The sequence below is a fragment of the Pecten maximus genome, chromosome 10 (genome assembly GCF_902652985.1).
Source record: "Pecten maximus chromosome 10, xPecMax1.1, whole genome shotgun sequence".
Taxonomy (NCBI): Eukaryota; Metazoa; Mollusca; class Bivalvia; order Pectinida; family Pectinidae; genus Pecten; species Pecten maximus.
This window is the reverse complement of record NC_047024.1, coordinates 39,080,211-39,099,516: the sequence shown is the minus strand read 5'-3', so window position 1 is coordinate 39,099,516 and position 19,306 is coordinate 39,080,211. Positions and strand designations below refer to the sequence as shown.

At 37.0% G+C, this 19,306-nt stretch overlaps 1 protein-coding gene across 9 annotated transcripts in view; it reads right to left on the bottom strand.

Annotated features, from left to right (window-relative positions):
- The window catches only part of LOC117336510 (liprin-beta-1-like), a 169,060-nt gene that overhangs the window by 64,193 nt on the left and 85,561 nt on the right, over positions 1-19,306 (bottom strand). For 8 of the 9 annotated variants that reach the window (XR_004534639.1, XM_033897117.1, XM_033897110.1 and 5 more), the window contains one exon: positions 4,345-4,536. Coding sequence is in view for 7 of the 9 variants with exons in the window: in XM_033897117.1 (XP_033753008.1) it covers positions 4,345-4,536 (192 nt within the window). In the remaining 2 variants the exon portion in view is untranslated. Of the gene's footprint in view, positions 1-53; positions 258-4,344; positions 4,537-19,306 lie in introns of those variants that run through there. The other variant, XM_033897120.1, reaches the window with a different exon arrangement.

Sequence of the window (19,306 nt, the reverse complement as noted above, 5' to 3'; positions counted from 1 at the left end):
TACGGTTCAAAGTTTGATAAATCAACTTTAGTGATGTTATTTTTTGTACTTACCTACTTCTTCAACCAAATGTTGAACTAACAAACCAAATAAAACAACTATCAAAACTTTTCTTCTCTCCCCAAACTCTGTCTACTGTATTCATTGGTAAGGTCAAGGTTGTCTGGTTGCAAGGGAAGTAACTCTAACTTACTGGCACATGACCACCAACATTTTTTGCTTCTTTTTATCAGCTGATCGCAAGATAGATGCATACACTATCATTACCAGAAGAACACGTTCCAGTGCTCTGATATTTACATTTTGTCATGATTTATAGATATATAAATAATTAGAACTCAATATTCATTTAACTTAGTTTTTTTTGTTTAGTTTTTTTGTTTGTTTTTTTTGTTTTATTTTTCTAAAATTAAAAAAAATTAAAAAACATGACCTGTCATACTGAAGCTGTAGTATATTTCGAATGATAATTTGAATAAAGCTATATATTTCACCAATTATAAGAACAACTGATTAATTAAAAATAAAAAAAAATAAAAAGATTTTCTGTTAACATTTTTTTTTTTTTTTTTTGATAGAGTAATAAACATTTTGAGGTTTGGTGAAAAAAACTTTAAGATTTGATTGAACTCTATTAATTAGAATATTTTGTATTATATAAGTACTTAACTTAAACTTTCACACAAAAATATAGTTCAATTACTTTTATATATTGTTTATATACCATTAATGCTGTTATATTGACAAGAACCAAGGTAATATTGGCATTAATTCAAATCAAATAACACATAATATATGTTTATTACCATGATATACTGTATATGTGTAATTCTTGCTTGTTGGTCTATTCAGTAGACTATTTTGAATGTCATGGTTCATTTTTCCCTATTTGAGAACTGTCTGTATATCCATTTCAATAGTAGTTTTCTCAGTTAGGAACTCTTAATCAACTCCTCAAAGAGATTATTGATGATAAGTTCAATAGGTTTTCTTACCTTTACGTTTTATTAGTCAACAGTCTGAAAATTATGCTTGGGACATACCAGGTATATTTTTTTCACACCGTAAATCTATACTAATATATTTAAATGGTAGTAGAGAAATTTAAGAGATACAGCAGTTTGAGTAAAGATGGAGTAGGTAAAGAATAATGCTATAACCTTAATAACTTAACAACACAGGGTCTTTAAGGTCAACATCTGATGTAAGAATATCCCAGAATCTGAACACCAAATATTTGGTTCATTTGGTTTGGTTTATTTTGTTTAATGTCCTATTAACAGCCAGGGTCATTTGAGAATGTGTCAGGTTTTGGAGGTGGAGGAAGACAGAGTACCCGGAGAAAAACCACCAGCCTACGGTCAGTATCAGGCAACTGCCCCATGTGGGTTTTCAACTCGCAACCCAGAGGTGGAGGGCTAGTGATAAAGTGTCGGGACACCTTAACCACTTGGTCACCGCGGTCCCCGAACACCATATAAATCAAAAAGTTAGGCCCAAAGTTATCTTATGGGATATTTTAAAATATATCCCTTAATTCTGCTTTTCATAAGCACCATGCAAGGTCCAGTACCCACAAAATTATTTGGTTCATATGAGGAAGTTGTGACCAGGGAACAGCAGTATATGAAACGAAATCAAACAGAATCCCCAAATAACCTAAACAGGATCTGCCAAATAATTGTATTTACTCCAATTTCATCCTAAAATCTGTTGATTATAATTCATTGCCAGCAGTTTGAATCAAACACTTATGGAGTGAAACTGCACAAATCATACACTTATGGAGTGTAACTGCATGGATCATACATTTATGCAGTGTAACTGCATGGATCATACATTTATGGAGTGAAACTGCACAAATCATACACTTATGGAGTGAAACTGCACAGCTCATACACTTATGGAGTGTAACTGCTTGGATCATACTTTTATGGAGTGTAACTGCACATATCATACACGTATGGAGTGTAACTGCACATATCATACACGTATGGAGTGTAACTGCATGGATCATACACTTGTGGAGTGTAACTGCATGGATCATACACTTGTGGAGTGTAACTGCATGGATCATGCATTGTGGAGTGTAACTTCACAAATCATACACTTATGGAGTGAAACTGCACAGATCATACACTTATGGAGTGTAACTGCATAGATCATACACTTATGGAGTGTAACTGCACAGATCATGCATTGTGGAGTGTACCTGCACGGATCATACACTTATGACGTGTAACTGTACAGATCATACACTTATGGAGAGTAACTGCACAGATCATACACTTACGAAATCAAACAGAATCCCCAAATAACCTAAACAGGATCTGCCAAATAATTGTATTTACTCCAATTTCATCCTAAAATCTGTTGATTATAATTCATTGCCAGCAGTTTGAATCAAACACTTATGGAGTGAAACTGCACAAATCATACACTTATGGAGTGTAACTGCATGGATCATACATTTATGCAGTGTAACTGCATGGATCATACATTTATGCAGTGTAACTGCACAAATCATACACTTATGGAGTGAAACTGCACATATCATACACGTATGGAGTGTAACTGCATGGATCATACACTTGTGGAGTGTAACTGCATGGATCATACTTTTATGGAGTGTAACTGCACATATCATACACGTATGGAGTGTAACTGCACATATCATACACGTATGGAGTGTAACTGCATGGATCATACACTTGTGGAGTGTAACTGCATGGATCATGCATTGTGTTGTGTAACTTCACAAATCATACACTTATGGAGTGAAACTGCACAGATCATACACTTATGGAGTGTAACTGCATAGATCATACACTTATGGAATGTAACAGCATGGATCATGCATTGTGGAGTGTACCTGCACGGATCATACACTTATGAAGTGTAACTGCACGGATCATACACTTATGGAGAGTAACTGCACAGATCATACACTTATGAAGTGTAACTGCATGGATCATACACTTTGAAGTGTAAATGTATGAATCATACACTTATGGAGTGTAACTGCATGGATAATACACTTATGGAGTGGATCAACACTTATGGAGTGAAACTCCGTGGATCATACACTTATGGAGTGTAACTGCATGGATCATACACTTATGGAGTGGATCATACACTTATGGAGTGTAACTGCATGGATCATACACTTATGGAGTGAAACTCCGTGGATCATACACTTATGGAGTGTAACTCCGTGGATCATACACTTATGGAGTGTAACTGCATGGATCATGTATTGTGGAGTGTAACTGCACAGCTCATACACTTATGGAGTGTAACTCCGTGGATCATACACTTATGGAATGTAACTCCGTGGATCATACACTTATGGAGTGTAACTCCGTGGATCATACACTTATGGAGTGTAACTGCACAGCTCATACATTTATGGAGTGTAACTGCACATATCATACACGTATGGAGTATAATTGCACATATCATACACGTATGGAGTGTAACTGCATGGATCATACACTTGTGGAGTGTAACTGCATGGATCATGCATTGTGGAGTGCAACTTCACAAATCATACACTTATGGAGTGAAACTGCACAGATCATACACTTATGGAGTGTAACTGCATAGATCATACACTTATGGAGTGTAACAGCACGGATCATACTTTTATGGAGAGTAACTGCATGGATCATACACTTATGGGGTGTAACTGCACATATCATACACGTATGGAGTGTAACTGCATGGATCATACACTTGTGGAGTGTAACTGCACAGATCATGCATTGTGGAGTGTAACTTCACATATCATACACTTATGGATTGAAACTGCACAGATCATACACTTATGGAGTGTAACTGCATAGATCATACACTTATGGAGTGTAACAGCATGGATCATACACTTATGGAGTGTAACTGCATGGATCATACACTTATGAAGTGTAACTGCATGGATCATACACTTATGGAGTGTAAATGTATGAATCATACATTTGTGGAGTGTTATTGCATGGATCATGCATTGTGGAGTGTAACTGCATGGATCATACACTTATGGAGTGTAAATGTATGAACCATACACTTATGGAGTGAAACTGCATGGATCATACATTGTGGAGTGTAACTGCATGGATCATACACTTATGAAGTGAAACTGCATGGATCATACACTTATGGAGTGAAACTGCATGGATCATACATTGTGGAGTGTAACTGCATGGATCATACACTTATGGAGTGTAACTGCATGGATCATACACTTATGGAGTGAAACTGCATGGATCATACATTGTGGAGTGTAACTGCATGGATCATACACTTGTGGAGTGTAACTGCATGGAACATACAAAAATGATGACTTACAGATTGTAACATTTTCTCCGCCTGCATGAGTCTGTCCCGACGCTCATCTAGACCAAGCTCCAATTCCCGGATTTTCTCACTTTGGGCCTCCACCTGTTCGGACAGCACACTGACTTGTAAAGTCAGGCTCTGCTTGTCTGTCTCCAGTCTCTGGACTTTATCATCTGCATTTTCTGACAGGTAGCTATTAGACTGTAACAAACAGAGGTATAAACATTATATTATAATAGATATAATTCACTATCATGACAGGTAACCTTTGTAAAGCATACAGGTAATTACAGGTGAGCATTGGACTGTTATGGTTGTAATAGGTAATTGAACATAAGTAAGAACTAGAATGGTTATATTATTACAGTATGATATTTGTTGGTGTGGTGTGTGGGATAAACACATGAAGAGGACCTTTCACTTATAAAATATACTTATTGATCAATAAGAAAATCAGGTATCTCTTTTGTGACACCTAGCTGTATCCAAATTTTAGGTGAAGATGTCAGAATACCAACATGATACAAAGAAAGAATAACAATATCTTGTTAAATGTTATTTATACTGTCTGTGGGATGGGGGTGAGTGTCTGTGGGATGGGGGTGAGTGTTTGTGGGATGGGGATGAGTGTTTGTGGGATGGGGGTGAGTGTTTGTGGGATGGGGTGAGTGTTTGTGGGATGGGATAAGTGTGTGTGGGATGGGGTGAGTGTCTGTGGGATGGGGTGAGTGTCTGTGGGATGGGGGTGAGTGTTTGTGGAATGGGGGTGAGTGTTTGCGGGATGGGAGTGAGTGTTTGTGGGATGGGGTGAGTGTTTGTGGGATGGGGGTGAGTGTTTGTGGAATGGGGGTGAGTGTTTGCGGGATGGGGGTGAGAGTTTGTGGGATGGGATGAGTGTTTGTGGGATGGGGTGATCATGAGTGTGTGTGGGATGGGGGTGAGTGTTTGCGGGATGGGGTGAGAGTTTGTGGGATGGGGGTGAGTGTTTGTGGGATGGGGTGATCATGAGTGTGTGTGGGATGGGGGTGAGTGTTTGTGGGATGGGGTGATCATGAGTGTGTGTGGGATGGGGGTGAGTGTTTGTGGGATGGGGTGATCATGAGTGTTTGTGGGGTGGGGGTGAGTGTCTGTGGGATGGGGGTGAGTGTGTGTAGGATGGGGATGAGTGTGTGTGGGATGGGGATGAGTGTGTGTGGGATGGGGGTGAGTGTCTGTGGGATGGGGGTGAGTGTGTGTAGGATGGGGATGAGTGTGTGTGGGATGGGGATGAGTGTGTGTGGGATGGGGTGAGTGTGTGTGGGATTGGGGTGAGTGTGTGTGGGATGGGGGTGAGTGTTTGTGGGATGGGGTGAGTGTTTGTGGGATGGGGTTGAGTGCTGGTGGGATGGGGTGAGTGTGTGTGTGGGATTGGGGTGTGTGTGGGTGGGGTGAGTGTTTGTGGGATGGGGTGAGTGTTTGTGGGATGGGGGTGAGTGTGTGTGGGATGGGGTGAGTGTTTGTGGGATTGGGTGAGTGTTTGTGGGACGGGGTTGAGTGTGTGTGTGGGTTGTAGGTGTGTGTGGGGTGTGTGTGGTGAGTGTGTGGGTGGGGTTGTGGTGTGTAGTTGGGGTTGTGTGTGGGATGGAGGTAAGTGTGTGGGATGGAGGTAAGTATGTGGGATGGAGGTAAGTGTGTGGGATGGAGGTAAGTATGTGTGGGCTGGAGGTAAGTGTGTGGGATGGAGGGTAAGTGTGTGGATGGAGGTAAGTATGTGGGATGGAGGTAACTGTGGGATGGAGGTAAGTGTGTGGGATGGAGGTAAGTATGTGGGATGGAGGTAAGTGTGTGGGATGGGGTGAGTGTGTGGGCTGGAGGTAAGTGTGTGGGATTGGGTTGAGTGCAATATATGTTAGCCTCTTTCTCAATCCATTCCCCCATCTTGGGTAGGCATTATGTTCTGGAGGTCAAGCCTATAACCACCCTTGCTTTTAACAACAAGATGTAAATACATTTGTAAGGTATTCTTTTGAGGCATTCTATAACAAATTGAACTGATAGAAAAAGATTTTGTGAACATGCAAGCCACTTTGAGCTTTTTTATCAATTTGATATCAAACTTTAATTGTTCAACATCAGATATAAACATTTTATTTGGTTTATGGTAGATAACCAGACAATATGGTAATTCATCATTTTTTTAAATTAACAAATGGATACTATAATAACCAGGATATTACCATACACCAGGTTAATACAGTAACACATCTGTACTACATATATCAAAAGGATATATCTTTTCAGATAGCAATCTTCACCTTTGAAATTTGTTAAAACTTCATTAAAAATATAAAACCACAGTGTTTCCTTATCAATGTTCAGGCCATAACTTGATGATGAAAAAGACATCTTAAGGCAGTCTTTACAAAACCTCATTCAAACTTGAGGAATGTCACAATGTGTCTGTCAAAAACAGGAAAGAAGACCTTCGATTATGGCAGTGGAGGCAATCTTTTTAACACTTGTGCCCAGATAAATCTTCAGATGTACATTACCCCGTGTCATTAAAGCTGAGGTGAACTGCTATTTTTTAGAAGTGTCTCCATTAGCTAACTACTTTAAAGGTCTCCTGTACAGTCAGTGACATGTTGTAATGTACCGTCTGTGTAATGGTGTCATTACTACTGATACCCTCTCAACAGGTACACACTGCATGTAACAATTTAACCATCCTAACAAAATGAGCATGAGAAATTACCCTCCATAATCATGTAGATCTATCTTTATAATAAACTTTATTTATTCTGCAGCAATTGAGTTATATCAACTTCACACTTTTATATTATGATTAACTACTGCTAGGCAGCACCTGTATAAAGCGACCACATATCTATAGCGACCAGTTTTCATTGGTCCCCGTGCAGTCCTTATAGACAGGTATGTATATCAGTTACTGTTATCAGTCCAGACGAAAGAGCATCAGGATCTAACTGAAGGAGAAAACCAGAAAACAAACATGGTCGAGTCGGTAACCCCTTGATGAAGAATGAGTGTCGTCTCACTACAGTTCAGATAGTAAAGCATCTGATTCAGTAAAGATGAGGTACCTGATTGGTCAGTTTGTGTATCTATGGGAACTGAGATCTCAGACTGTACTGTACTGTCATGGTTGTGTCCTTGTTTAAGACTGTGGCAGGCTTCCAATAAAGTGTTCAGTGAAGTAGTCACCAGCTATTACAGGGATACCCTGCCTCAGTATGACCCTTGTGATGGGGTAAATATCAACCCCACAAACAAACAAATAATTAAACCAAATATCTCACTCACATGCAAACATTTCGTCAAAATTTGACAATTCAGATCATTTGTAGGACAAGTGAATACACAATGGATGACACCACACCTGTACAGGATTGACCGACAACCCATCAACATGCGATTTGTGCATGAAACAAGCATGCTGGGTATTGCTAAACCAATACATGTCCCCAGTACCAGCCCCGCTAAAAAATAGTAACAGTGACCTTGTCCTTTAAATGCCCCAAAAACCCTGAAACTTGAACTTGATTTGTAGATACTGATCAATACTGAAGTTACACACAAACTTTCACTAACATACCTTGAATCATGGCTGAGAAAAGTACAGAAAACAGAGTGAACAAATGGACGGACAGACAGATGGACAGGGAGGAAACCTATAGTCCCCACGATTTCACATGTAGGGGACTAATAACAACATACACAACAGTTAAAAACTTTAACTTGCTATATTTTGGTGACAAGGAGAGACATTTATAAATGCATTTGAGTCCTAATACTTGAAAACATGTGATGAGATACAGTTAGCTATTACTGATGGGACCAAATAATTAAAGTGAGTGTGACTTAGCCTTGGCCAGATCTCTTAGTTAATCAAGGTGATTCTTTAAAGTTTTAACACTTTTGAATTTCATGGGCTGTCAATTATTTCAACTGGTGACCTTGACGTACTTTTAAAGAAATGAAAAAATCTCACAGCCAATCTCTGTATGATATTTGCAAAATATCAGCATCTTGGGACACATGTTTAAAGATATATAACCCCTATGACCTTGAAAAGGTGAGGGTCATCAAACCGTTTATCAACTTAAGTGACCACTACAGACTGAAGGTCAACTTGATTATTTATCTGACCACTATATACTGAATGTTGCCTATTTACCTGACCACTATAGCTGAAGGTTGCCTATTTACCTGACCACTATAGCTGAAGGTTGCCTATTTACCTGACCACTATAGACTGAAGGTCGTCTATTTACCTGACCACTATAGACTCTGGATGCCGTCGATTTACCTGACCACTATAGACTGAAGGTTGTTTATTTACCTGACCATTACAGACTGAAGGCCGTCTATTTACCTGACCAATATAGACTGAAGGTTGTCTATTTACCTGACCATTACAGACTGAAGGTCGTCTATTTACCTGACCACTACAGACTGACGGTCGTCTATTTACCTGACCACTACAGACTGACGGTCGTCTATTTACCTGACCACTATAAACTGAAGGTCGTCTATTTACCTGACCACTATAGACTGAAGGTTGTCTATTTACCTGACCACTATAGACTGAAGGTCGTCTATTTACCTGACAACTATAGACTGAAGGTCGTCTATTTACCTGACCACTATAGACTGAAGGTCGTCTATTTACCTGACCACTATAGACTGAAGGTCGTCTATTTACCTGACCACTATAGACTGAAGGTTGTCTATTTACCTGACCACTATAGACTGAAGGTCGTCTATTTACCTGACCACTATAGACTGAAGGTTGTCTATTTACCTGACCACTATAGACTGAAGGTTATTTATTTACCTGACCATTACAGACTGAAGGTCGTCTATTTACCTGATCACTATAGACTGAACGTTGTCATTTACCTGACCACTATAGACTGAATGTTGTCTATTTACCTGACCACTAAAGACTGAAGGTCGTCTATTTACCTGACCACTATAAACTGAAGGTCGTCTTTTTACCTGACCACTATAGACTGACGGTCCTCTATTTACCTGACCACTATAGACTCTGAAGGTTGTCTATTTACCTGACCACTATAGACTGAAGGTCGTCTATTTACCTGACCACTATAGACTGAAGGTCGTCTATTTACCTGACCACTATAGACTGAAGGTCGTCTATCTACCTGACCACTATAGACTGAAGGTCGTCTATTTACCTGACCACTATAGACTGAAGGTCGTCTATTTACCTGACCACTATAGACTGAAGGTTGTCTATTTACCTGACCACTATAGACTGAAGGTCGTCTATTTACCTGACCACTATAGACTGAAGGTTGTCTATTTACCTGACCACTATAGACTGAAGGTTATTTATTTACCTGACCATTACAGACTGAAGGTCGTCTATTTACCTGACCACTATAGACTGAACGTTGTCATTTACCTGACCACTATAGACTGAATGTTGTCTATTTACCTGACCACTAAAGACTGAAGGTCGTCTATTTACCTGACCACTATAAACTGAAGGTCGTCTTTTTACCTGACCACTATAGACTGACGGTCCTCTATTTACCTGACCACTATAGACTCTGAAGGTTGTCTATTTACCTGACCACTATAGACTGAAGGTCGTCTATTTACCTGACCACTATAGACTGAAGGTCGTCTATTTACCTGACCACTATAGACTGAAGGTCGTCTATCTACCTGACCACTATAGACTGAAGGTCGTCTATCTACCTGACCACTATAGACTGAAGGTCGTCTATCTATCTGACCACTATAGACTGAAGTTTGTTTATTTACCTGACCACTATAGACTGAACGTTGTCATTTACCTGACCACTATAGACTGAAGGTTGTTTATTTACCTGACCACTATAGACTGAAGGTCGTCTATTTACCTGACCACTATAAACTGAAGGTCGTCTTTTTACCTGACCACTATAGACTGAAGGTCGTCGATTTACCTGACCACTATAGACTGACGGTTGTTTATTTACCTGACCATTACAGACTGAAGGTCGTCTATTTACCTGACCACTATAGACTGAAGGTCGTCTATTTACCAGACCACTATAGACTGAAGGTCGTCTATTTACCTGACCATTACAGACTGAAGGTCGTCTATTTACCTGACCACTACAGACTGACGGTTGTCTATTTACCTGACCACTATAGACTGAAGGTCGTCTATTTACCTGACCACTATAGACTGACTGTCGTCTATTTACCTGACCACTATAGACTGACTGTCGTCTATTTACCTGACCACTATAGACTCTGAAGGTTGTCTATTTACCTGACCACTATAGACTGAAGGTCGTCTATTTACCTGACCACTATAGACTGACGGTCGTCTTTTTACCTGACCACTATAGACTCTGAAGGTTGTCTATTTACCTGACCACTATAGACTGAAGGTCGTCTTTTTACATGACCACTATAGACTGAAGGTTGTCTATTTACCAGACCACTATAGACTGACGGTCGTCTATTTACCTGACCACTACAGACTCTGAAGGTTGTCTATTTACCTGACCACTATAGACTGAAGGTCGTCTATTTACCTGACCACTATAGACTGAAGGTTGTCTATTTACCAGACCACTATAGACTGAATGTTGTCTATTTACCAGACCACTATAGACTGAAGGTCGTCTATTTACCTGACCACTATAGACTGAAGGTCGTCTATTTACCTGACCACTATAGACTGAAGGTCGTCTATTTACCTAACCACTATAGACTCTGAAGGTTGTCTATTTACCTGACCACTATAGACTGAATGTTGTCTATTTACCTGACCACTACAGACTGAAGATCGTCTATTTACCTGACCACTATAGACTGCAGGTCGTCTATTTACCTGACCACTACAGACTGAACGTTGTCTATTTACCTGACCACTATAGATTGACGGTCGTCTATTTACCTGACCACTATAGACTGAAGGTCGTCTATCTACCTGACCACTACAGACTGAACGTTGTCTATTTACCTGACCACTATAGATTGACGGTCGTCTATTTACCTGACCACTATAGACTGAAGGTCGTCTATTTACCTGACCACTATAGACTGAAGGTCGTCTATTTACCTGACTACTATAATCTCTGAAGGTCGTCTATTTACCTGACCACTATAGACTCTGAAGGTCGTCTATTTACCTAACCACTATAGACTCTGAAGGTTATCTATTTACCTGACCACTACAGACTGAAGGTTGTCTATTTACCTGACCACTATAGACTGAATGTCGTCTATTTACCTGACCACTATAGACTGAAGGTTGTCTATTTACCTGACCACTATAGACTCTGAAGCTCGTCTATTTACCTGACCACTATAGACTGAAGGTTGTCTATTTACCTGACCACTATAGACTGAAGGTTGTCGATTTACCTGACCACTATAGACTGAAGGTTGTCTATTTACCTGACCACTATAGACTGAAGGTCGTCTATTTACCTGACCACTATAAGCCGTTGACCAGGTATGTGTATTATCCATGGCTGAATTACTGTGGTAATTTCGGCTGGTAACAGTCTGCAGACTCTGTGAATTCCCACTCAGCTGGTCGGCAAGTGTACAATATACCACAATCATGATGCTGCTTGGTTCAGACGGCATTATAAAAAATATTTTATCACAATTTGAATTGATGCCAAAAATTTCACTTTCCCAATAACATTGGCAACTTTCAAATTGCCTATCTATGTGAAGAAATTCAGATATCTGAATCTGTTGCTATGGATTCACAGCCATCTTTTCCACACGTTTCCACAATATTATACTGATAATTTTGCAATAAAATCACTGTAAATTATATGATTGGATGATACACCCAACCGTATGTCAAGTTTTTGGCTCCGATGAAAAGTTGTAAACCATGTCAGCATCTGATAAAGATTAACATGAAATATCAATACCAAATTCAGGTGTAAATAGATAAAGGTGTGACATGTGACAGCTGTCAATCTAATATCACCAGTACGTAAGAAAAAAAACCCAAGCTCTGTTATATAACAGTTTGAGATCATTAGAGATCACCACATCAAACTGTATTCTTCATAGGATTCCATGGATAAGATGTCAGCACAGCAGAGGAGGCTATTTATTCTATTGATGTATTCTAGGCACTTAAATTTGGTACAGATTTTTTTAAACATGGATACATATCAACATTACAGGACACAATTGTTGGAACAGTAACATGTAAATCCTTCTGTGTCCATCAGCTGTGTCCATCATCAGCTGTGTCCATCTAAATTTTTCAACAAGAAAGAGTAATCCTCTGTGTAATTTCCAATTATCTGTGTAGGTCAAAGTTCAGGATATCTCCAGGTAATTCCAACGTTTATGTTCCATAAGGTCTAAAAGGTCACAGAAATATTTTCCTCCATGAGATATCAATTTAAGAACTGATACTGCTTATTTCTAATTGAACACTTGGGGAAGAAGGCGTTGAGAAAATATCCGCACGTATTCACAGAGAAAGTGCTATTTACAGGTGAAACACAATGGCATAATACAGAACAGGCATGTTTCCTCACAGAAATATCCTGTACAGGAATTTATCAAAGTGTGTTCACATTTCTTAATCTCATTCCACATATTCTGGCAGTCACAGATGGCATATGGTAAGATAATATCCAAGTTACAATAATGGCCGACAGGAATTATTCTCTCCAAAAGTCTGAGGCCATTACATTTGTAAATATGCAGGTACTATGTCAACAAACAGAACGTCTACATGTGTAGGCTTTTCATTACCATAGAAAAACACTGATAGATGCATCTGACTCATTCCAGATAAATCTATCTTATCTGCTGGGCTCCAATTAACTTTAGATAATCTCTCCCAAACACTGCTACCTTATGTTGGTAGCCAGTGGCAAAGTTAGAGGCAGAAAAACTCACTGCCCCCTCTACACTAATGAAATCATCGCCACTACCCAATCAGGAAAATCAGATAATTTACATGCTGAGTGAGATACAGTCGGATAAACCGATGTTCCTGAAGTACACCTCCCTGAATCAGTGGATGGACACACAGACAATTTACCACTAATCTGATCGTCTTACGACCATGTGTGAGAAAAATCCAGGATTCCACCATTACGTATGTTTGAGTAGACAGAGTCCAATTTCTGAGGAACCAGATCTTCGTTTTTACCAACTTTTTACTCTAAGACATGACACTTATTGAGAGTTTGCTAAACCTAATCAACAAAATCAGAGAACATATATACATCAAATTGTTTTTTCAGTTCATAATCTTTCACATCCTTCAGAGTTAAAACTTACCACCTATAGTTTGATGTACAAGATATCCCACACATCCATTTCCCCACCCTGTATAATGCTATGACATTTTAATCTTTGCTAAATTAGATTTTTCTATAGACTTGGCACTGAACTGGTTTTTTTATGAATCATATACCATGTGAAATTTTTTCTCCTCAAAAGAAAAATCATCAAACAAAAGACGTTAATTTTCCCTGAATGAGGCCATTTTATGAATTATCTTTAGTTATAAGACAATAAATACATCAGGTGGTTTATCTTATTTCTACACATTATTAACCTCTTTATCTATACTGTTTGTATAAAACAAGGTACACAGAATTTGAAGATTCATACAGTACCCATTAAAGTGTTCCACACCAAATGAACCCATGTACCTTTAAGTGTGACGATAATGAGGTGGAACAAGATGCAGTCACACAACATGTAGTTTATGTATGAAAGCTTGATGAGTTCACCACCTTTAATGAACTCCTCTTACACAGAAAGACAGCAATATAGTATAATACTGATATTGATAACAGGGAAAATATCACTTTAATGAACTCTAACACAGAAAGCCAGCAATATAGTATAATACTGATATTTACAACATGGAAAATATCCCTTTAATGAACTGCTCTAACACAGAAAGCCAGCAATATAGTATAATACTGATATTTACAACATGGAAAATATCCCTTTAATGAACTGCTCTAACACAGAAAGCCAGCAATATAGTATAATACTGATATTTACAACATGGAAAATATCCCTTTAATGAACTGCTCTAACACAGAAAGCCAGCAATATAGTATAATACTGATATTGATAACAGGGAAAATATCACTTTAATGAACTCTAACACAGAAAGCCAGCAATATAGTATAATACTGATATTTACAACATGGAAAATATCCCTTTAATGAACTGCTCTAACACAGAAAGCCAGCAATATAGTATAATACTGATATTTACAACAGGGAAAATATCCCTTTAATGAACTGCTCTAACACAGAAAGCCAGCAATATAGTATAATACTGATATTTACAACATGGAAAATATCCCTTTAATGAACTGCTCTAACACAGAAAGCCAGCAATATAGTATAATACTGATATTTACAACAGGGAAAATATCCCTTTAATGAACTGCTCTAACACAGAAAGCCAGCAATATAGTATAATACTGATATTTACAACATGGAAAATATCCCTTTAATGAACTGCTCTAACACAGAAAGCCAGCAATATAGTATAATACTGATATTTACAACAGGGAAAATATCCCTTTAATGAACTCTAACACAGAAAGCCAGCAATATAGTATAATACTGATATTTACAACAGGGAAAATATCACTTTTTCACAATGCAATACACTTCCCTTTTTGAAAAAATTACTGAAATTTGAAACTTAAAAGAAAAGTAACAGGAAGAAATATATTTAGACTTCTTTACTTTCATAATAAATAAAACTGCATTATAATAACTGACTTCAAGATCTGACAAAAGCTTTACTTTAGACAGCTTCACAATAAAATTAAGTGCCTGTAGGATTTGAGTTAAGGTACATATTACAATTGCTATCAGCTTTTGTACAATTATATGATTCTAACTTAGCATCTCCTTGCACCATATTGATACAGTATAAACACCAACGTGGAGAAGTAAATCTTCCTGGAATTCAGGGAAGTCTGCTTCCTATAAATACCTTGTTGTGTGAAATCAGAGATTTTCTCTCTGGTAGGGATGAGATGGGAAAACAAGGTACTCAAGTTCTGGCTATTGGTAAGGTATCTGTCATCACAACACTTCAGGTGAAAACAGCATTAGCAACTTATCCACATGGAATATTTTATTACTATATATATACACATACAAATTATATGAAGAAATGTAATATATAATATGGCAGAATTCCACCTTTAAATATTAAATGTAATAATTCAAAACAAGAAAATTAAATTTGTGAAATTTGAAACTAAAATCGAACTGGGATAGTATTGTGTCGTTAAGCTGACCCAACAATTCATTATCCAGTGTAGTGATTCCCAAAACATCTGTTCTGGCCAGGTTTAATCCCCTACATCAGTGTGTTTTTAATTCCTTTAAGGTTTTTTTAACATTACAGAGCAGTATCAATAACTGATCTTTAAAATTCAGTACCATATGCTTACATTCTGGAACATTAGCATGGTCAATGATAAAATAAGTGGATGGAAGTCGGTGAATTCAGGTCTTTTCACAGAAACCAAAACATCCAGAATGCCAAATAACTACAGCATTCTTTTCTATAAACTTAAAGACAGCAATATATGTAGGTATACACAGTGTTTTTACCACGATCACTATTAATTAATACAGGGCTAAATCTCATAGCTATTATGCGACATATTTATATTGCTCAGTGCTCTTCATGGTGGCTTCCCTTTGGTTTTGGTGTCTTTCCCCTAAATTCTGTTATTTCTTTCTCACATCAACCTTGTGTTCAATTTGCCCGTTTTTTATGCTATTGTGTATGCTTTTGACATGGTTGATTTTTATTTTTTATTTCAAATATACACTTTTTATTTCATTTCCGTCATACATGCTGAAGCCTTAAAAAATGAAGATGAAAAATCATTGAGGATACAATTGTATTACCAAAAATTCCATTTAAAGCTGTTCAAAAGGACTACTTCATTAACATCTGAAACCAAAATGAATTCTAACACAGCAAAGACGGAACAAGATCAATATTTCAACTAATTCAAATTTCAATGTTTGTAATTATAAGGCTAAAATACCTGTATACATAAACTTTTAAAGAATTACAGTAAAAACAAATCAGTAAGTTTGTAATGAAGATGACTGTATGAATGGAATTGTTCTCCTACTAAGTTCATTTCCTAGTGATAGTGAATGTATTGGGAAGGCAGTTTTCTTGGTTGTAGCTTTGGAAAGTGAATGTACATATTCTAAGAGGCATTTCATTACAAAATGGTAATACATGATACAAGTAAATTAACAAAATGTCAAGAAAAATGGATTTCTGATCAATCATTGAGATTGATACTTAAGAATTAATGATTTCCCTGAATATAAGAAATGGATTAGGAATTTAGAGGTGCAGCAGTGGTTATGTTTATGTAGAATGTACAGATGTTGTATTTATAATAAATAATTTTTTCAGTCAGATAATGACATAGATTTTTATATTACTGGTAATGCAATGTAATACTTAGTTGTCCTCTTTAGCAGTTACAGTACCCCTGACCTGCCTCTGTGGCCTTAACAACTAGAAAACAAAAGTTTGCATCATGTACATTGTACATATAGATAATGATTGAATCATCATTGGGTCAGATGTTACAGTAAATAGTTTGGCATCAGAAAACATGAGAAAACAAAAGAAAACATAATAATTAAACAAAAAAAAACAAACAAAAAACATGAGAAAACGTGAGAAAACAAAAGAAAATAAGAAAAAAATTCCAAACAAATCAGAACCTTTTCATTCGAGACGGACTAGGTGCACTAAGTTTATGAGCTAATTTGTGTTAGAGTTATCTCCCTTGCATATTACATGCATGACCCCTTAACTTACATCTTCATTAATTCAGAATCTTTTGTCAATATCAAAGATATCAAAATACCAAAAAAATAGGAATACATTGAATAAATATGAAATGTCATAAAGAGGAATCATTGGTAACACATGTTGAGAAGTGGAGATATAAATACATTAATGTGTTTAGAGATTTGAGAGTAGGGAAGGGCTATAGTTTACATAGGTTAAGACTGAAATAGGTTATAATGACCTAGCAGAAGAAATGTCTGTATACTGAGGAAAATGTATGATAGAGTGTGTTAGAGTAGAGATATACATAAATCAGGAGAGATCTATCAGATATTGGCCGAAATAAAACCATCACCCTAGGAATCGCACCCAGAGATACCCAATCACTGATTTATCACCCAAAACAAATCCAAAACCATTTGGCTTTCATCAAAATGTCTACATTTTCTTATTCTTCAACGCTTTTTATCATTCCTCCCACAGATACACACACTTTATAGAAATCCATAGAGATTTCTTGTCAGACATGTCCTCCATCCGTTTCAGGCTGTAAAACTCAAAATTTCCCAAACTTCAGAAGCCTGTTACATAGTATATGGTATCTCTCCCTGATAGTCATCGGGGTATCAGTTCCTGTGAGTTATACTGTGACAGACCAGGGATTAAAAGAGTTCATGGGTCAAACTTCTGAGGAGAAGACTGAAATTTGTCAGTGAAGCAGATTTTAATGTTAAACAAGAAAAAAATGGAGAGACGGATTTGAATGTTGAAATATAGACAAGACAAAAAAAATAATAAAGAGACAGCTTTTAATGTTAAAATGCAAACAAGAAACATTTTAGTGAGACAGATTTTAATGTTAAAATATAAACCTACTTCTAACAGATCCTCATACACCGGAGATCCTATATCTATCTAGACAGCCAAGAATTTTAATAGTACATGTTTATATCAGGTTTTTTTTATCCAACAAAAACTAGGGTTTTGTATGTATATGTTCTCTGTTTGGTTTTATTAATGTTCCAACACCTGACTCAAGTGTAATTAAGAATTACATAACAGAAATAATGTAACTACCACTTAATGCTATGTATCATTACCTTAAAATGTAATCATGCCAATCAGTAATTGATATGTAGAACATGAGAATAAACCATTTTGCTCTTTGAATAGGTTGATAAGTACCAGATATATCTAATACAAAATGTCTTTTAGATAAAAAGAACTTAAAGTCTACCTCATTTTCAATTTGAGAAAAAAAGTTAATTTCAATCTTTTTACGTTCCATTAATGCAGTTTAAACTTTGACATTTGAAGCAGCTGCGATGCCATGATGAGAACTCAGGGATTTACCATGCATGTAGTGTTCTGTGTCACTGGGAACCAGACAATATCATTAACATTACAGAAAATGATAGCTTGGGTGTGATCCAGTGTTAGGAAATTAAATGTAAAATTGTCCTCATTATATAGTGTGTCTCATGAAATACAGATTATACTACTCATTCCTGTGTATTTTTTATGATAACTCACAACTATAAACATCACAATTTTTTAGCATTATCTATTATTTTGCTGTTTTCTGAAAATAGAACAAAATTGCAATATTTCAGAAAGTTATTATGCATCTCATATTTTCTGCAAAAACTTATGATTATGTTCTTTTGTTTCAAATCATGTCAATTTGAACATAAATAAAACAAACGACCATTTCATTAAAATGAACTAATCACACCAGCAGTTAAGAACAGGTATAAGATTCTAGGTTGTTTTCAATGATATACAAATCAGCTCCAGGTTGTTTTCAATGATATACAAATCAGCTCCAGGTTGTTTTCAATGATATACAAATCAGCTCTAGGTTTCCATGCCCACACAATTATTATTTTCTTGTAAAATTCATATAAATAGCTCTCCACAGGTATATTTCCAGTAAAACGTACTGGCTCTGGTTACATTATTCACAGACACTGGCTGAAATAGACTTGTAAGGCTCTACACTGGTTCAAATATAACATGGGGCAGTATCATTTCAAAAGTATATGGAACTGATATTAGACTGGTTTAAAATTAAAAACAACATGCAATATGTAAGAACATGATACCTGTATATCATGGACCATTAAACACA